At 44.2% G+C, this 20,987-nt stretch overlaps 1 protein-coding gene and 1 long non-coding RNA gene across 2 annotated transcripts in view; both read left to right on the plus strand.

The window, feature by feature from the left end:
- pkib (protein kinase (cAMP-dependent, catalytic) inhibitor beta) overlaps positions 1 to 5,558 on the plus strand; it is a 44,646-nt gene extending 39,088 nt beyond the window's left edge. Inside the window, exons 2-3 of the mRNA XM_036145578.1 lie at positions 1,480 to 1,631; positions 3,919 to 5,558. Coding sequence (XP_036001471.1) covers positions 1,490 to 1,631; positions 3,919 to 4,001 — 225 coding nt within the window. The 5' untranslated portion in view covers positions 1,480 to 1,489 and the 3' untranslated portion in view covers positions 4,002 to 5,558. The remainder of the gene's footprint in view (positions 1 to 1,479; positions 1,632 to 3,918) is intronic.
- Positions 5,559 to 15,255: 9,697 nt separating this feature from the next.
- Positions 15,256 to 15,946, plus strand: LOC118565543. Its single transcript, XR_004932430.1, has 2 exons — positions 15,256 to 15,422; positions 15,498 to 15,946. It is a non-coding gene; the product is annotated as an uncharacterized LOC118565543 (long non-coding RNA).
- Positions 15,947 to 20,987: the final 5,041 nt, after the last annotated feature.

The raw sequence follows: 20,987 nt of genomic DNA on the forward strand, positions 1-20,987 counted from the left end.
CTGGACATCACCCTTGAGGATTTGAGTCGGAGAGCACTGGTTTAAAACCTGGTTAAGTGAACAGAATGAAGAAAAACTAGCAGGGTTTTTACTTTCTGAAGTTGTATTTACTCACCTCTGAAAAAGAGATAACAGAACAACCCTTTGCTTAAACATCCCATGTCACAACTGGCGTGCCCCAAGGCTCTGTCCAGGGGCCCCTACTTTTTATTACTTTCCTTCTTCCCCTTGGCAATATGAAAATGTAACATGCATTTTCACTGCTACATAGCTGTATTTATCCAATTAATAATGTATCTAGTAAGCCAAATTCTATACTCACACCTCCTCCCTCACCTCCTGCCTATCCGAAATAAAAATATTGGTTCACCTTTAACTTCTTAAAACCAAACAGAGACAAAACTAAGATCCTTCTCGTCGGAACCACATCTGTACTATCCAAAGTTGGCAGTTTCTTTCTCTTAGTTGACGGCTCCACGGTCTCCCGTTCACCTCAGGTTAAGACCCTGGGTGTCATTCTTAATATCACTCTCACATCAGTAACATCATCCGGTCTGCATACTAAAATTTAGGGACTATTAATCATCTTCTTCCCTCCGTTTCCCCTCACTGTGCATCAGTTCTGATCCAATATCTTGTCACCCCCGGCATCGACTGCTGTAGTTCTTCTCTTTGGTCTCGCTCAGATGTCCCTCCATAAGCTTCAAGTAGTTCAGAATTCAGCTGCTGCATTATTACAAAACCCTGTCGTTTCATCACATCATTCCAGTCCTACAGCAGCTCCACTGGCTACTGGTCAGATTCAGAATAGAATTCAAAGTCCTTTTGTACACATTCAAGGCCATCCACAACCTCACTCCCGCTACCTTTCTGATCTACTTTGCAGCGCTATTCCTTCCTACACTCTTAAATCCTCCTTTTCCATTCACTTCACTGTCCCTCCTTCCTGCCTCAGCACCATGGAAAGCAAAGCTTTCTCTCGCTCTGCTCCAGAACTCTGGAACTCCCTCCCTCCGGACATCCGTAACACTGACACTTTTTCTGACTTCAAGTCTAAACTCAATGTTTGCTGATTTTAATAACGATTTATTGTTCTTACCATGTTGAATTTGTACAGTGCGCTTGAGTGCTCTGAAATGTGCTTTTAAATAAAAAGTGTTATTATTATTATTATTATTATTATTATTATTATTATTATTATTATTATAAAACTTGTGTGCCTTAACATCAAGCAAAGAAAATTGTAATGTATCAGACTTTTGTAAGACAGATGACACATCATATATTTAGTTTGCTTTTCCATGCAGAGAAAATGTCCCCCTACCCCTGAAAAAGGATTTAAAGCCTTTCTTTGCCTTCAGTTTAGGTTTTACTTTGTAACAAATCAAGGTTCCTTGCTTTTTGAATGAACATCTTTGTTATGTTGTGACACTGCACACACAGTGTTTGACATTGTGACGCTGTTTGGTTTTCTCACAGTGACCCTGTGATGACGGAAGTGGAGCCCGTGCTGGACTTCGCCTCTTCGGGCCGCTCTGGGAGGAGAAATGCTCTTCCGGACATCCTCGGATCTCCAGCGGGAGTAAATCCTGGCGACCTGCCTCTAAAGCTGGCCGAGCTATCGCTCGAAGGTTTAAGCATATTACTTTGTTTTCTTATTTATGTTTTGCAAATTAAACTATTGAGTGCCACACCCCACGGGCTTTATATTTCAGTAGTGCATTTTATTAACAATGTAAAGAGAGGCTAGTGGAGAGCGAGATGGGGGTAAAATATGCAGCAACAGTCCTGAGGTCAGAAGTGGAACCCCATTGAAAGCTGTGTGGAGGACTTATAACCTCCATTCATGGGGCTTCTGCTCCACAACTAAGCCACACAGCACTCAAATATAATTGTTGTCAATCAACTCTGCCGAGGCACAGTTACTGCTACGCCTGGTGCCAATATTTTGAGTCTCTGCTGTCAACAGGACAGTACTTAAATTCCTTTTACATTTCACAAGACTGGAGCATACAGAGAAAGGAATCTTTGACCATTCCTTTCTAGATCGTCTAGCGTCCTGGCTCCTCTCCCATGTTCTCCTCTCATCTCACCCAGCAGGTTGTTTTTTTTATAGATTTTATAGAAGTCTGGGGCCTGAAATCTCCTCGGAAGAAGGTTGACTTGTGACTAATGAATGATTTTTGTGTTGATTTGACCACACAGTTCAGCCCAACCTTATCAAATCCCTGGGAGATTTAGTAAAAAAAAAACATTTTAGTACCATTCTGAAGTACTTACTCATAAGAATATCAAAACACATTTTGTCTTTTTCTTAGCATTTTATTAAAATGGCATCCTGTATCTGGCTTCTGCTGGCCTGACGGTTTCTCCATCAGCTTCGGGTCCAGACTCTAGCTGGTTCCACCCCTAACTTGTAACAATACTGCCAGTCAGAAGAGACAGGTTATTTCTTTAAACCAGGATTATGCCAGGATGAACCACTTTGCACTAAGCTGCATGATTTTGGAACATCATGATGTGGAACGAGCCAGAATTTGAAAATGTTCTGGTCTGAATAATCCCATGATGTTGTGTACCCTTAACAGGCCCCCCCACCATACTTCACAGTGGGCGTCGAGACGCTTTTCCACACACTCGTCTTTTGTTTCTTTCCAGCAGAAGTGTTTGTTGACGGAAAAACTCATCTCACCAAAGCACACTCCTGGGTGCTATGTAGATGGTGTCAGCTGGTTGTTAGGGAGATTGGATAACCCTAAGATGCCACGTTTTGCTGCAGCTTGTGGGCTTTGGGGATATTTTTTTATCTCCCTTACCATCCTGCTCAGTGTGGGGTGGCAAATAAATCTGGGTCCGTGTCCAACCTAGTGGCAAGTGGACCTCTGTGTCGTATTTATACCCCAGGAAAACAGAAACTCACAACTAGAAGTTCCTAGGAACCCCAATCAGCTTAATAAAGTAAAATAAATGTTTTAGTTACATGTATTTAGATGGATTCTAAGGGCCACCAATAGTTGTGCCACATCACTAACTTTGGTTCAACCAGGGTTCCCGCGGATCCTTAAAAAGTCTTAAAAGGCATTGAATTCTGTAATATAAAACTAAGGCCTTAATTGGCATTAAAATGTCTTAAATCAGTCTTTCTTAGGTCTTAAAATTGTTTCCAGGTCATAATTAGGATTTTATTTTTGTAATCCTTACCAAACAGTAAAATAATTGACACAATTATATATTTTTTTTATTTACCAAACGACTGAATGTAACCATTATTGGTTCCGTTCCTAGCGAAAACTGTTGCGGCCTGACCATAGCTGCGAAAAAGAGTTGGCACTGGTTATGTTGTGGTTTTTAAAACTGATTTATAGTTTATTTTAGTAGGGAACAAAACAAAGTTTGTGAATTCAATTCAGTAGTTGTTAAAAGTATATCTGTAATTTGTGTTTTTTTTTTTTTAGCTTTCTTCCTATATGGAATGTTTTTCAAAATTTAAAACATGTGTACTGGGCCAGAAAGTAAGGTTTTATGTTAAAATAAACATTTGGGTGAAGTTGTCGCAACCAGGTTTAACTTGTTTATCGTGAAGTTGGTCTTAACTTTTTATTTCAAGTGGCAATAAAAAGTCTTGAATTTAACTTGCCTTATGCTGTAGGAACCCTGTTCAACAGTTATTTCCTTTTTATTCCATTTGTAACAGTTTATTTTAAAATAATTAAAGCTGTCAAACAGTTGTGGCACCAGTGTTTATATCCTGAACTCTGATTTTATTTTTCTTTCCCCTCGTTTCCAAAAATATATTGCAGTTCAATCATGGAATATTCTAAGAATTTCAGTGTGAGAACATGAAAATACAATAAAAGATGTATGAATTTAGGCTTTATTATCTACTAACTGTGTTTTTTGTGTTTTCGATGTTTTCAGATGGCCCGGGAGGAGCCCAGTCACCCACGGCGGAGGGGCCTCCCGCGCCGCCGGAGGGCTCGGAGGAGAAAACTGGATCGTAGAAGCGTGCTTATTTAACTCCCCGAAGACGATGCAGAGGCCACCTGAGAGGAGGGGGAAGGAGCGAGGCAGGGAGCGGCCTGTGGAAGGAGGAACGAGGATCCGTGGCGTGTTTGTCTGCGTTGCGGAGCAGCAGAACCGCGGGGGGAGAGAGAGACGGAGGGGTTCCCGGGCAGACCGAAGCCAGGAGCTTCGGACTGTTTAACATTTCGCACTGTCTGAAAAGATTCAGCCGACACCTTGTTCTCAACCTGTTGGTGTTTATCTGTGCAAAGGTGGCGCCGTACAACCACCCAGAACACAACACAGATTTAAAGGGACTATAAGAGATTGCACTCTGTACATTCCTATTTTTGTATGATTTAGTTATAAACTAAGGAACTCGTAACTTTAACTTCTGACGATTTGCTTTTTCTTCTTCTTCTTCTTCTTTTTGTAACGCTGTCTGTCTGTTCGGCTTTCACAGGAGGATTTGACAGCTCTGAAGCTTTTTGACCTCCATCAGTGCAACCTGATGCGTAACATGAGTGAGTTTAGGAACTGGTCCTGTTGTCCTGCTCAGACATGCTCCAACTCTTCATGTGGATGTTCTGCCGTCTGTATCTGAAGCTGGGCTGTGGTACGCTGCAGTTGTACAGTTTTTCACCAGCTAGACTGTTTAAAACATGACCAGCCCACATGCTGAAGTGTAATTGCTTAAGTGGAGAAAAAAAATCCAGTGTGATTTCCACATCTTGAGACATTCCTCTAGACATCGCCCAATGATGGCCCGTGCTGTTTCATAATATTGCCGGCGTTACAATAGCAATTCAAAATTTCTTTTGAATTTTGACGACGGCTGCTTTCCAGATCTGCGAAAGTTTGTGCCTAGTGGCGATTTAGCTGTAAAGTACTGTTATCTTCTCACCTTGGGCTACTGGTATCTCCTCAGATTTAACTGGAGGTCCGTCTTTACTACTCGGGGCTCACATGGACCTGGTCTGTAAAATTTCTCAGTTCTCTGTCCTCTGTCCTCTGTCCCGACTGCAGCAGGCCCCTGCTGCAACGCGACGCGTTCCACGCGCATGGCGCTCGCCTTCTGCCTCCACACCCAGAGGAAAGTCTGTTCGCGGCCATCAGCACATACGGCGAGCTGTGAATTGGCCGCAAACAGAGCACCCCGCCTCGCCAGCTCAGCGCTACTGTATATAAACTGTACTGTAGTATAATTCACACGTCATCCGTCGCCGCGTGTGGCTGCTAGACTGCAACCACAAAGACGTGCTGTTCTGTAATCGTCTCTATTGGACCGTGTGTTGCCGGTGGCCGTGTGTCTTTGTGTGGATGTTGTCTCAGTAACTGCGGCGAGGGAGGCCTCGCACGCTGCTCTGTTTCAGACGCCGCGATCCCGGCGAGGCGGATTTCACGGAGCGCTGTCGCCCGGCACTATGAACCAGAGGTGTATTTCGTATTGTCCTGATCCAGTGGTGCATATGTTCTACTTAGCTGGACTGAATCCATGATGTCGATTCTATCTGGTCGTGAAAATTGCCATATTAAACCCACAAGCTTTACACATTCCTCTGTGTGTGATTTCATTTCTACAGCGGGATCGAGTCTCTCAGCATGGTCCGAGCTGCCTCATCTAAACGAGTTTGCAACACTGTTTCTGCTACTGCACTTCTTATGGAAAACTGTCCCCTGCATTTATGACAAAGGTTGATGAGTTTTGTTTAAAATGCTCAGGAATGTTTGCTTGGGTAAAACTTATCTCAGAGATACACTTAATGCATTTAAATCGTTGTAAATTGTGAGATCCTGTACTCTGTAGGTAGCAATCCTAAGGAGTAAACGTTTATGAGGAGCGGTAGGGGAAAGTGCCCAAGCCAAGTTACTATGTGGAACAGAAGGACACATTCACTATTATCCGAAGTTAAAAAGCACGTTCCAATTACAAAACGATCAACGTATCTTCATGATTCCAACAGATTGTCTTTTGTCTTTGCTAACCCACTCAAAGGGATTTTTACAAGTAGGCGTGCTACTATTTGCAATAGAAAACACATTCCAGAGGGAGGTTGTGTTCCTAGAAACAGAAAGCACGTCGAGAGGAGCGAGTTGAGGTGGCTCGGGCATCTGGTCAGGATGCCTCCTGGATGCCTCCCTGGTGAGGTGTTCCGGGCACGTCCCACCGGGAGGAGGCCCAGGGGAAGACCCAGGACACGCTGGAGGGACTATGTCTCCCGGCTGGCCTGGGAACGCCTTGGGATTCCTCCTGAGGAGCTGGCCCAAGTGGCTGGGGAGAGGGACGTCTGGGCCTCCAGACTGAAGCTGCTACCCCCGCGACCCGACCCCGGATAAGCGGAAGAAGACGGACGGACGGACAGGAAGCAGCTTATTATGCGTCTCACTCATATCACCGTGACAAACTCTGGGGTCCAGTTTCCCAAACGAGCCACCCACTGGCAAAACCTTGAACCATCTCTTCTTATCCTCTCTCTGTCCTCTTCTCTTTTGTCCATTTCACTGAACATGTCCACAAAGGGAGCGCAGCCATTCTGACCCCTTCTGTAATCAGATGGATGATAAGAACACACTTTTTTTTTTTTTTTGATCTCAAAATCCACTAAGGAAAATGTGCTGCTGCCGCTGCGCACATGACTGCAGGCTGCCCACACAAAAGGTGACGAACTGAAGGGATCCGTGGAGCGGAGAGCTTAATTGCAGGGCTCACACAGACGTCCCCAAAGAGGAGTTGGAAGCCAACCCAGCCCCGTCGACGCCTGTTAAGCCTTTATCCTCGTTTAAATGTCAAAACGTGGGAAGAGTGTAAGAAGGAGTGCTTGACAGCTGCACCGTTCTTCCTTCACCTGTCAGTGTTGCTCTTACATAACGCAGCAGTTCCTGCTGCCAGGCTGCAGATGGAGACATTCCCCGCCTCATCATTCACCCTAACGCCTCCGCCAGGATGGCAGGATTTCCTCTCTGTCTGGAGCAAAGAAATTGGCTGGAAATCTATTTGGGGCTCTAATTATCATTACTATTTTGAAAAAATGAGGGTTTGCGTGGATGTTGGTGCGGTGCTGTATAACATCAGTCTATAACGACAGGTCAGCTGGACCGTCTTGCACAATTCTCCTATGTTCTTCCAGCCAGTGAGCAGGGTGAGCGGGACACACCCAGTGTTGTCTCATTTCAGCACCAACACCGTAGGCCTCTCTGTCCCCAGCCTGTGGAGGTGGATCATGAAGTGCCTGCAGTGGGTGTGCATGGCAGGTTAGTGTCCATGCATGAATGCCCCTCGGCAGACAAAAACACCGAGAAACAAAACGGATGCTGTAAACACGGACCCTCTGCTCCACTGCTAATGTAGAAACAACCTCATTAAATATGCGCCATGCTTCCGATGCACGTGGCATCAGCTGAACATAACTATGGCATGCGCTTATTGTTCTTGGTTTAATATCCTCCTTTGTCTCCATCCTCAGACATCCTCCTCCCCAGCTCTGAGGTGGCTCCCTACACCCTGGCTGCTGCTGCTGCTGCAGCTGCTGCTACGTAACTTGTTGCCAGGGCAACCCAGCCTTCAGAGAAGCTCGGACCTCGTCTCATTACGTGTGATCACGCCCGCCGACTGTCGTGGGGAATCGATTGGAGGACTTTTGCCTGTAAAAACACAAACAAAAGGCGTGTGTGAGGGGGGAGGGGGGGGGGGGGGGGCTTAAATCCCCATTAGCTTCCAGTGGGTGGATGTTTCCCCTGTAGCTTCTCCCCATGAGAGGAAAAAAAAAAAGGAAATGACAACATGTCAGTCTTGATCTTCCGAACCGGCGCCTAAAAATAGCTTTGGTTGGGTGTAAACAGTCGGGGATTTTACTCTGCAAAAAAACAGCAGTTGCAGAGGGTTTTCAATAATGCAGCAGAAAGGAAAGCTGTGTCGTTTTACATAATTGAAGAACACAACATCGGCGGTCTGCTATTGGCTTTCCTCAAGCTAATCTCTGTGTAAGTGCCTCGCAGAGATGCACTGTGGTTCCTCCCAGAACCAGATTAGAGCCACAGCCTGCGTTATCAATCGAAGCTAAGTGAATGGAGGGCAGAATGGGCCTTCAAGCCTCTCCACGTCTCGCTCCCCCTCTCTCTCTCTCTCTTTACGTCTCCCTTAACCCCTTCGACTGAGCCGAAGAGCGACGACGCTGCTGTGGAGGAGACAAAGAGTTGAAAAGACTGACAGAAAAGGACAAAGAGACGGAGAGAGGAAGAAAAAAGACGAGACAGGCACTGAGGCCATGCAGACGCAGGTCCCAGGCAGGCAGGCAGGCGGGCGGCCCAGCCAACACGGAGGATTTCACGTGGACGCCAACGTGCCGCATCCGACATGCAGGAGCATCATGAGAAAGCCAGGCAGCAAAAAAAACAAAAAAAACAAGAGAAAAATAGATGCAAGTCATGAGACAGAGGGAAGAGTGGGCAGGGAAGAATAAGGTGGAGCAATGACTACATTTCCAATTGAGGCCATATACTTTTATCATTTCTCACATAACCCAAAATGTACGAAATGAGCTTAGTTTAGAGTAGCAACAACACAGTTTGGAACATTTAGGAAGAAATACAATTTCAATGACGAACAAATAACACAATACCGATTGGCTTGTATTACCAAACCCTCCTTGCTTCCATCTGTAATGATTAATTAAACGATAGAAAAACCCGAATGATCCATCTGCTTCAGAAGAATCAGAACCGCTGTGGTCTTGGCCTCACTGCCTCACTTCTCACCAGACCTGCTTTTCTGGCCATGCTGTTTCTCACGTCTGCTGATGGGTGAATATCTGCACAACAGGTGTCCGAACCTGTCCAAATGTAGCTCTGTGGAAGAGGGGAGGCAAAACTGGACAAATAAAAAGGAAGAGCAGTGTTTAGCACACCCAGGGGAGGGAATATGGGTGAACCATGGCAGGAGCTTCACACAGAAACTTGAATATTCACAAAGACAATGACAGCCTGACCAGACCAGGCTCATCAGTTCTGGTTGCAGGTGGCAGAACTTCGTGGTTCAGTGTTCTGTAACTCTCTCGGACCAGCATCGTGTAAACGATCAGCTTCCACTGAGGTGGGCTGCCTTTGGGTTGGATCCAGGATTCAGAGCTCAGCGGCTGAGCTGCGGTTCCCTTCTAGATGAGCTGCTGTTGCTGTAGAAAGTACTCCTGGATCAGTGCTTCTGTCTTTCTTTCTTTGTGTCTGCTCTGTCTTATCAGACCCCCCAGTCAGTCATGGCAGATGGCCGTTCACACTGAGCCTGGTTTCGGTTCTGCTGGAGGCTTCCTCATGTTAAAGGGAGTTTTCCTCCCTGGAATTGCTCCATGCAGGCTCGGTATGAGGGATTGCTGCTAGGTTTACGACTCAATGCAACTTTCTCCGTCGCCACACGCTCATCCTCAAGGAGCGAACGCTGAAAGTCAGTGCCTGGATTTGATTGGTGGGAGTTCCTCAGAAAAGAAAATGTTTTTATAATTAACCTGACTGCATTATTTCATAACTGGGATCAACTTGGAATGTATTGACTTTGCATCAGTTTTGTGCGACTGGATTAAACTAACCCATTTTGAGAAGTGCCTTGAGACAATATTTGCTGTGAACTGATGCTGTGTAAATAAACCAAATTAAACTGATTTAAAATAAATGTCCTTTTCATTATCTTTTAGAGATCCCGTTCTCAGAAACAAAACATTCATGTATGGTGTTAGAAAGTGCTTCTGTTTACAACTGAGAGGTCTGCGCAGAAACCACACACACACACACACACACACACACACACACACACACACACACACACACACACACACACACACTTGTTTATTACATAGTGAGGTCCATGCACTGATTTCCACAGGCTTCCATTCATATTCAATCCTTTCTATGGCCTAACCCTAACCTAGACCTAAACCTAATTGACACCTTAGTGCTAACCCAAGCCCTAGCCAAAAAAAAAGTAAGGATCTAAAAAAGGTCCTCACTTTGCATCAAAGTCCTCACCTTACTAGTAAAATGACCAAAAGATGTTCTCGCTCAGCTGCAAATACAAGAACACACACACTCTCCATCTTCTTTTCCTGCCTTAATGAAATCACCTTTCATTGACCGCTTTTCTCAGACGTCACTCTGACGTGTCATCTTTGAGGACAGTGCACCTCTGCTCCTCTCCTCAAGTCTCCACCTCCTCCTTTACTAACATCAACAGTTATCTCTAAACACAGCATCTGCAACACCAGCATCCTCAGAGCTACAAGCTGGAGTTGCTCTGAAGACAAGGGCTCCTTTAACGATGGGCTACCATCATGGGGCGACAGTGGTGCAAGCGTTTGAGTGATTCCTGTAACTGGCGGGTTTCCGGTTTGATTCCCTGCTCTGACTGTGTCTGTTGCTGCGTCCTTGGCAAGACAGCTCACCCACTACCGGTGGTCAGAGGGCCTGGTGGCATCGATGTATGGCAGCCTTGCTTCTGTCAGTCTGCCCCAGGGCAGCTGTGACCACTAACAAAGCTCATCACCATCAGTGTGTAAATGACTGACTGTAGTGTAATGCACTTGAGGTTGTTAGACTTGATAAAGCGCTATACAAGCATAAGCCATTTACCAGCACAGCAAGACGATCCATAGATTGTGCCCTCCTGATGCATGTCTCTTCTTATTTCCCACCAACCAAGCCCTTCGACCTGACGATAGGTTGTGAAAGTTGTTCTGGAAAAGTTACCACACTAAATATCTGACAAGGCAAGTCTTACACTCACTTTCTGAGGCCAAAGAGCCAATTAATTTATCCAATCACAAGCACTCCTACTGTTCAACCTTCACTGAGCTTTGTAAATGCCCTTATGATTCATTACAAAGACTCACTATTTAGATGACCAACCATCACAAAGTTCACAAAAATGCATTGTTGACAACAACATTTTGACCAGCTGTTAGAGTTGTGCTCACTTTTTCCTTGCAGAGTTTTTTGTTTTTAAGAAACTTTCATGTGAGGTTACATAGTGACCCTAAGTGGCCAGTATAGGTTTGGCTCTGGCTTTTTATTCTCATTTGTTGCTGCCCTGAGATAGACCAGTGCCCAGGATGTGTCCAGAATGTCCTCTCATAACAGCTACTGGCTACTGGGATAAGATCCAGCTCCCTGTCAAAGAGCAAAGGATAAAGTAGGAATAAAGATGGATGGACAAATAAATGAAAAAAGACAGCCAGTTGGCCCAAAGGGCATAAAGTAAAACGGGAGAATGCCTAATCCCCAATCCAGCCCTGTTGCCTCCAAAGCAATGCAATCTTGTAGTGCTGTATTTTTTTTTTATGTTGTTGTTGTTTTTGGTTAAAGTAGGATGTTTCACAGCATAACCTTCTATGATCTACTGTACAAAGGAGGACCAAACGGGTCCACTTCAGGGCCACAGTTACAGATGTGTTTGGAGAATAACACTCTTCCTTTGATTTCTGAAAATTGCATCTTCACGTTTACAGATTCAAATTCAAAAGAAGATCGTGAACATGGCCGTCAAAGTGATTGGCTAATGGTTCTCCCAAAACAGTTGGAAGGCCCTGGTACACTTTCTGATCAGTCTTCAGAAATTTAATGGAAACAGTCAGAACAAATCAAGACAATGCACAACAACCCATGAAAAACATCCTGGTTTCTTGCCACCTTGGACTAGAAACCACCTTGGACACGGCCAGGGTGGCCGTGTCCAAGGTGGGCCACTGTCTAACATCTAGTCTGCTTGTTCAAAACAGGAACAACATTTGTAGAGTTTCTAAGTTTTGTAAACCAAATACTAATATTTGGAATTCATACAGTGTCTAGTTCATAAATGAGAAGAGTGGGAAACTACAGCGAAGACCTTGTTTGCCATTAAAAATCTTGAGCTTGGATTCATATGGTCCACCAGCTGCCTGTTGAATGCTGCACTGCTTTACCCGTCCTTTCAGTGTGAATGCAAGACGATGAAACATAATTAAAGGGTTGTTGTATTTTTAGGAAAGTTCTCAATTAAGCAAGCACCTAAATATATTTAACCCGGAAGCAACCCCATTCACCATGGCTCAAGATCTTACTAGGAGGTACTTAAAACATACCAGAACATTGGCGCCCTTTGCACCTCATGCACAGGTCACAAGCATAAAATACAGACACCATGCTATTAAAATTCAACTTATTCAATTCAATTGGAATTCAAAAATACTTAAAAAAAATCCCAAATGTAAATTGAATAAATTGCAGAGTAAAAACAGTGGAGCTACTTCTCCTATATGCAGCAACCTTGAGCAGAAGCTAATGCAGTTTTTACTACAGCCAATGGAATCACACCTAGCAGCTTAAGTGACCAATCCACGCTACTGACTATCTACCCAGTAACGACTGACATAAGATTCTCTGCTGTCCTTCAGTTGCATTTTTTGAAAAATATCAAATTTCATATTTATGGTCTACGTTTTTCATCATGGTCAGAGCTGCTGGAAGACAGAGGAAGGGGCGGCTTGACTTTCTGAATAGAAAACCTTTTTTAATTACATCCTCTCATGCTGACAATAACCTGATTATTATAGTTGGTAGCATAATCGATCATACGGGAGTGATGAAAGCGAGGCTAAAACTGATCCTGAAGGAGCAAACACAGAAGAGTCTGCAGATTCTGACATGGAAACAACACAGAGCAGAAATGTGTAAGTTGGGTCCTGACACGGCCAGAGATCGTTGCTTCATGGTGGGGGATGCTGAGTTGTTGAACATACATGTTAGGGTCGTCATGGAAATTTGCTCCTGGCACACACGGCATACTAAGGAAAGCAGCGGGGAGGGAAACATCCTCCATCAGTCTATTGTTTATAGTCATTTATCCACAGAGGGCCAAGGGGGACAAAGGGCAAGAGGTGGCAGGTTGCTAGTTTATCACAGAGACAGACAGGACAAACAGCCACGCTCAAACATGCTCACAACCAATGAGTGCCGGTTTATTTCTTATTTTTGGAAGTGCTTTGGTTGTTCTTCAGGACATCCAGACAGTTATGCAAATAACTGTGAAATATCAACTTAAAGCATATAGGCAACCAGAAATTAGCAGACAGTGTGTGATTATTACTTTCTATAGTAATCTATAAACAGACAAGTGATCGGCGACCTGAAATCAGTCAAATTCAGAAAGTGTAACCTAAACCTCATTCTAAATTCCTGCATTTAGAGTAGAGGAGAAACCCAGACCTGGAGGAAATAGGTGGACTGGAGCTAACGCTGACTTTGTTCCCTTTCAGATTATTCCTCCTCATTTCCCTCTCCTTGCCGGCTCCCTCCGTGCTTTTCCTCCTGGCAGTGACTTCATTCTTTGTCCAGGCCTGGATCACAAGGACCACACATGCTCCCACAACCAAACATATGACATCATCCCAGCAGCGATTGGGCGGAGACTGGCGGAGTAAGGCTTGCATCACACACACACACACACACACACACACACACACACACACACACACACACACACACACACAGATGCACAGCAGGGTGGTAAAACTCCTCTTCCTCCATAAGCTCTCTGTCAGACGGCTCTGCTTGGCATCACTACGCCCCAATAAGATGAAACGAGCTTTAGCCTGACCCCATTCTCTCTCTGACAGAGTCGCTCCGTGGCAACATCCCAAATCTCTGCCGTCCACGCTGTCTGCCATGTTTAGCCTAATGTAGAGCCCCCGTCCCTCCTTCGCTCCAGTCATTTCAGCAGAATAGCCTGAGACCTTCTTAAATGGTTATCTTCAACAGCAAGCTTCAATCTAGAATTGCCCCCGGCAACGGCTACAGCTCATAAATATGTTCACTGCTTAAAGGTCAATGAGTTCATTGTCAGACACACTGTCCGTCTTTCAGAGAGCAGAGACCAGGAGGCAAATTGAAACCTATACTCCAGGACTTCTTTAGCATATCATATAACAGATTGTCGTGCTACTGAAGGGGTCCAATACAAACATGCATTAAAAAGGGAGCAGTCCTAATCTCTACTTTGCTTTTTTGTCACACGTAAACGTTTTAGATAATTAAACAGATTCTTGTATCTGACAAAGATAACAAACAACCACTTAAAACAATTCAGAGAGACCAACTAACCATCTAATCATGCTTGTGGCGTGTGGGAGGAAGTCTGATTACAAAGATAACCCGAGTTTAAAAAAAAATCCGTATCCCAACAATAATGTCAGTGATTAAGAGAACTGTATAAAATATCCAGTTATATGTATTTTTATTTATTTGAAAGCTCCTTTTATGTCTCATTATAACTAACAATAATGTATCGCTTGTGATCAGAAAGTATACTTGGCACCCCTTCCTCCACTGCTCCAGAAGAAAGGATGATTTACCCATGCTGGATGGTCTAAAAGCATCTTATTGAAGCGGTTATATCATTTCACTTTTCCAATACACCTACAACACACATTTTATTTAGCTTTTTTCTGGAGAACTGTGGGACACAAATCAGTTAATTTTCTCTTTATTTTATTCATAGCTTGCTGTGCACAAGGGCACATTTTGAGGATATACATCTTATTACCAAAGGCGTTGTCATATGCAGGAGGAGTCCTAAATAGGAAATAAGCACCTTTTTTTCTTTTTTACCAGATTCCCTTTTATGCGAAAGAAACGTTTTGGCACAGTTTTGGCTAATTTGTGCCAAAATCACAGCTCCGACTGGTAAACTAAAACTTTGTGGAACAAAGATGCTTCAACTGATTCAGTCCAGATTTGCTGCACATGGTCAAAACATGGATTTATAAAGTGTATTTTTAAAAGGGTTTTTGTGGTGCTTTGCAGTGGTTGCTTTGGAGAAGAAATTAGGCTTGATTGAAAAATCTGGATTTCTTTCACTTTATAGTTGTGGAGCCAAACTCAATTTATATCAGGTCATTTTAGGTGGAAATTGCTCCCAAACCCCTCTGAGTTTCAGGGGTTTTAAAGCAGCCCTTGTCCTCCTTGACACAGCCTGTTGTGACGTCACCGCTCTATCGATCGGGACCATCGTCCCCATCTGGATTCTGAGAACCTTAGTTGCTTTAGTTTTAAGTTCACCATTACCCATTCAGTCATGTTCAGTCACTAACATCTTCTCCCCTCACAGTGGTTCCTGGGTTCCCTGCTTCCCACTAGCAAGGCATGTTGGGTGCAAGATGCATGGTGTTGTCCTCTCTTGTTCCCCCTGTGGGGGTCTCTGGAGTGATCACAGAGGTCAGAGCATGTATATGTCAGGACTCAGCTGGCAGGGCCAGGCAGCCTGTTGCCATCTTTGCTTCGTCCACAGGTGTTCGCGGTTGGCTGGTGGGCGGAGTAGGCGCACCTGCAGCTCGTCAGCAGCACCGGAGCTGCACTATAAGATCTGCACTCGGACAGCGGGTGGAGGCCTGAGTGTTACCGTTGTGGTATGCCTACCAGCCTCGACCTCACGCCATTAGACTTTGCTCCCTCGCTAAATCACTACCCTTTGTGTCTCCCAGGTACCTCCTCGTGCTCCTTCGTCCTCCTTCGAGCTCCTCAGTCCTTCTCGTGTTGCCTCTTGGGATTTCCCCGTTCATCTCGAGTGGAGCCTTGCTTCTCGGACGGGACGCACTCCCGACGACTCCCAGGTTCCATCCGCTGTCCTGAATCCTCCGGTGCTGCTCGGACCTCTCGCCCCGCTCTCAGCCGCCCGGACACCTACGACCAACATTCAGCTGAGTCCACACTGCCGTCCTCCCCGGTCGGGTTACTTGCACCTCGTGGTAAGCTTACGTTCCCCTGAATACTTTCCTTGGGGCTTTCCCTTCCCAGAATTAACGTTCTCCCCTTACCTCTAGATCGACCTGGTCCCCGCCGCCCGAGTTCCTGCCCGAGTATCTTCCAGCCCGCAGATTAGCTTCGCCGCCTAGCATTCTCGCCTGTGTAAACAATAAACCTTTTAAACTTACCTGTCGTAACCGAGTGTGTTTCTGCATGTGGGCCCGACATCTCAAGGCAAACATGACAGTATAAAGCTTACCTGTCATCACCCACCTTTAGACGGGGCTTATATAGGTTGTCTGAGTCAGGGTTGAGTCATGGTTGCTAAAAAACCTTACAAGACTGACTCACTGACTTTAGTGATGTAATAGGTATAAAATATTAAATAAAATGTTGTGCTGCATGAGCGGTTTTATTTTCACTCTCACATTAAACATTATTTAAAATTTACAAGTGGATCCCAGATATTGTCTCCAAGTGTATTTTGGGTAAACCAACCGTCCACCACCATCATCATCAGTCATTTGTCAACAGATAAATGAGTTGATTTTTACCGACTAAGTAACATGAGAGGAACTTCATTTGAGCATAAAAGTGGAGCGGCAAAGCAAAAAGAAAAGGGAAAAGAGAGCAAGGAAAAGCCAGGCTACAAAAGCTGGACACATATTTTGTTTGTCATCCTGGAGATGAACTCGACTTGTTGGTTTGCAGTGATCCAGGTCTGCCAAAACTGACAGCACAACCAGGGAACCAGGTTGCTTACAGGTATCAATTCTAACAATCACTATACACAATGTGTGAGTTAGTTGTAAACTGTTGGTGGTTGCAAATTGTAGTAGCCCAACCGCTTAGCTTTTATCCCTTCTTTCTCTCTCAGCCGTATAGTGGTGATGTCAGGGACTCAGCAGTAGCCAGCTGCTCCAGGGTAGAGTCAGACTTTGTGCCTGTCCAACAGCCCCCACCCCCTTCTCACCCACGCTGGATACTGGAAATGGAAACAGCAGCAGCTCTCCTCCTGCTACATGTTACACGCAGACACTGGATGATGAAACCCCTCCTCTGGAATATTTTCCATTCTCCACTGATAATAACAATTGATGTGATCCTGTGGGCCACTGTGCCAGTTTTACTAAACGTTATAGCTACGGATACAGGCTCTGAGTTGAAAGTTAACACGGGTGTGAAGATGATGTGGACGCTATCCGTGGTGCTGAACTGCTTTGAATTTGCGTTGTTTTGTTATTAGTGACCATGTCACCTAATGTTTTTGTTGTTCTTTTGGTTTATACTTCCTGTCCGTTTGATGGACTACAAATCACATAGTCGCTGTCTGTGGTGCCAAAGCTTGTAAGCAGCGCTGTTGCGGGCATGTGTATATTAAAATTATGTTACAAAGGACCTGGTCATTTGCCCCGCCTGTGGCCCGGCTCTGATTTGTTCCACTAGTGATTGTTATGTTCTGTTTTGTTCCCTGTCTCCTGTGCCTCTCCTTCAGCTCATTACCATCATGACATTCACACCTGTGCTAATCCCGCTCACCTTCCCCTTTGTTCCCCTTCGTCGTTTTCCTCTCCCTCCTAGTCAGATCCTCAGTTGTGCTACCTTAAGCCTGGCCTGCTCACCGCTGTATTCTTGGTCCTTGTCTATTACTGCCCAGTCTGTAAATCTTGTTATTTTCAGTTTTTAAATTTTCATTACTCACTCCACCCTGCGGCTCTCGTCAGTGTTTTGGTTATGCTACAATGCTACAAAACACAACAAGTGTTGGGTTCCCGTAAGGCAGCCAATTACTCTTGGGGATGTGTTGGGCTGGCTGTGGGCCTCGCAGTCTTGGTGAGAAATGTATGCACATACACCCACTTAACAGAAACACGCTTACTTGTACACATACGCTCACCCACCTACGCAACCAAACACAGATGATCCAAATGGTTGAAGGTCATACAAGCACAGCTCTCTGTTCCAATACTGTGACCTTTCTATGTTGACAGTAGATGCAGTCTTGATTTAATAATGTCAATCACGCGATTACGAGTGACCAATTAAACTGCCTGGTACATATAGGTTATGAACAAAATAATCGTTCCAGTGCTAGGGGAAACATAAGACATAACTTAAAAAAAGTATTTTTCTTCTGTGTGGACAAATGTTTGCCCAGTCTGTTTTACTTCAAACTGAGAATCAGAATGGGTAGGGAAGAGGATTTAACTAGTTACTATGAAGACTTCTGGTGTTTTTTTTAAAGCTATCTTGAGACAACTTTTGTTTAAATTAAATTGAATATAACAGCCTCTTCCTATATCAGTTGTCCTAGTCTACAACATCACCACACTCCAACCTCTTTTTCTATGTCTGACCCCAACCAGCTGGTTTGTAATGCCTACTCACTCAACTTGAGATACCTAAAAGAATAAAACAGACCTTATTAGACAAGCTACCATTTCAAAGCAAGTCATGTGAGTTTGACTTATCATTGAATCAAGAACAAAACATAGAGCACATTTAACTGTGAATTTACAGAGATGTGTTGCAGTGGTATGTAGTCTTGCTCTAAAACTTTAGTGAAGTAAAATAAACTGATTTATTCATAAACACCAGCAGCCTCGCTTTTTGTTGTGCAAAAAAAAAGGAAACCTACTAAAGTCATGAAACCTCATTTTAATTTGTTGAATATTTCACAGAAATCTAATATTTCGTCTTAAAGTCAGGTAAATTAGAAGGGCACAGAATGCGAGAGCGAAATATCACTAAATTGGTAGATATCACTATTCCTGGCCAGCCTGAGATTATGCTGCTTAATAAAATGAGCTGAGCTTTGCAGTCAGATGTCTGGCTTGTCTGACTGGATGTTGAAATGATAATATAATTCCATCACTAATCTCTTAGATTGGGATCATGACTATTACTCACCAACAACTCACAACTGATGAGGTTACAGGTCTTCAAAAAGTACAACGCTGGTCCAGCTGGTAGTAATGTAGTGTTCTGGTGCTAAGTTAGTTGTTGTTTCCTTTTTTATAGGCAGGATTCAGACTGACAGTTTTAACACACTTCTACTTCTCCATCTAATGAGATGCATTTGTCTTTCACGGGCCATCTGGAAGAAATCTGTGCAGGTCTTTGTCAATCCCCTAGAGATTTCCATCCCCACCGACCGCTCCCTCTCATCCCTTTGTTTGTTTCGATTCCTCTCTCTGTCGTGGGACTGACATCACGCTCCCTCAGGAGTCCTGTGATGGTAACAAGCCCTGATTCAACAACAAGTAGTCCCATCTAAGGTTTTTCTCTGCATCACTTTGCAGTCAGAGGTTGCTCAGGATACTATCCATTGCCTCTTCCTCATCTTTCTGTTGATCCTCCTTACCTTCCTCCCTTGTAGCATGGTTTAGAGCAGAGGTGCCTGGACAATGGAACAACTGTTTTTTTAAGGCGGGAATGCAAACTTATGTTTCTGCATTCCCATAATTTTTTCACCCAATAAAATCTGATCACCTCCTGCATTCAAACAAATTTTGTGTTTCTTATTTGTCATTGTACAAAAAATGTTAGAAATAATTGCTAAGAATTGGGCCTTTGCAAAGCCTTTGCAACCTCTTTAATGATCAGCCAGTAGTGACACAGCCCAAGGGGAGTAAAAAAAAAGGAAGAAAGAAAGATGCTATTGGTGAAATGGTCTTAAGCCTAACCCTAAGGCCTAAAGTGCTGCTCTGGGGCTGGAAACAACACCCTTAACCCCATAAGAGCAGTTTCTGTTTCACTATAGACTTTGCAGGGGTAGGCCTTTAGTGCATTAGTGGAAACATCAGTGAAACACCAAAATTAAATATTTATCTTAAGTGTGTTCTACCTGTGCATGTGTGGATTTTCTCCGGGTACTCTGGCTTCCTCCCACAGTCCAAAAACATGACTGTTAGGTTTATTGACCTCTCTAAATGCTTCTTAGGTGTGAGTGTGTGCGTGAATGGTTGTTTGTCCTGTCTGTCTCTGTGTTGCCCTGCGATAGACTGGCAACCTGACCAGGGTGTACCCCGCCTCTCGCCCATTGATAGCTGGAGATAGGCACCAGCACCCCTCACGACCCCAATAGGGATAGGCGTGTTAGAAAATGGGATGGGGTGGAAGTGTGAATGTGGAGGAGAACATCTGAGCATCCCCTCAAACACTTCAGGTTATTTTAGACTTAAATACCTATAGTTCCCAAGTAATTGAAAGTCACAAATACCAGGAATGAACTGAATATTAAAATATTATTATTTCAGGTTATCCACGTGGAATGTTTTCAGATGACAATCAGTCTATTAAATATTTAAAAATAAAAATCTTTCAAACAAGATCCCTGTGCAAATTCTCATTGGTCCGAAGGTGTGGTTACCTCTTGAATACAGTCAGCAGCTGCCATGACCAATGCCAGGTAAGTTGGAACATCTTGTCGTAATACAGTATTCTGTATGGAAATCTTTCATCTTTTCATTCATATTAGATTTTACTTAGACACTTGCCACCTTCCTAAACATTATTTAAGACCGGTCACAGCCCCCACACATGACAGCATCACTTCACCTTTCTTTAGAAACCTCCTCTTAGCAGAAGGGTTTGAACATGTTCCTTGAGGTTTAGAGAGTGAGGTCCATTCCCATAATTCAATAGGATCTGAAGGACTCTATAGTACCTATTTAGACTAAGTAATGTGCAGAGGATCCATTACTAATCTCCTGTTACTTGTAACTGGAGGAAACAATGTGATGCAAGTCGAACTATTACAGAAACCACAAAAGGACCTAAACGGTTTCAGTTCGATGCCAGAGAGCTGCTGTTAATTATGAGTGTGTGTACTCAATTAGAAAGGGAGAATCATTGAGGATCAGAAAAGAGTCTGGATGCCCTGTGGCTCAGTGTCATTTTGCATTTCTGGAAATTAAATGTTTGCCAAAACACTGGTGGCTATTACTAGGAGACTGAAATGGACAGGACATTGAAGTGAGGGGCTTATATGTTTGATACGTTTTAACACGTCTTTGATTGCGCTGGAAAAAAGCACCGCTCCATCCCCGTTGGTTTCTTCGCTGTCATCATAGGATGGAGAAAAGTGCAGGTGGAGGGAGCCTGCATGTTGCAGAAACAAAAGGATGTCAGAGGTTAACCTGGCCACAGGATGGATGTAGCGCTCTCAGTTCTGCACATTATCAGTCTGGGTCTGCTCCCACAGAGTCCGTTCGGGAGGAGGAGGG

Source organism: Fundulus heteroclitus, chromosome 13, assembly GCF_011125445.2.
Source record: "Fundulus heteroclitus isolate FHET01 chromosome 13, MU-UCD_Fhet_4.1, whole genome shotgun sequence".
NCBI classification, from domain to species: domain Eukaryota; kingdom Metazoa; phylum Chordata; class Actinopteri; order Cyprinodontiformes; family Fundulidae; genus Fundulus; species Fundulus heteroclitus.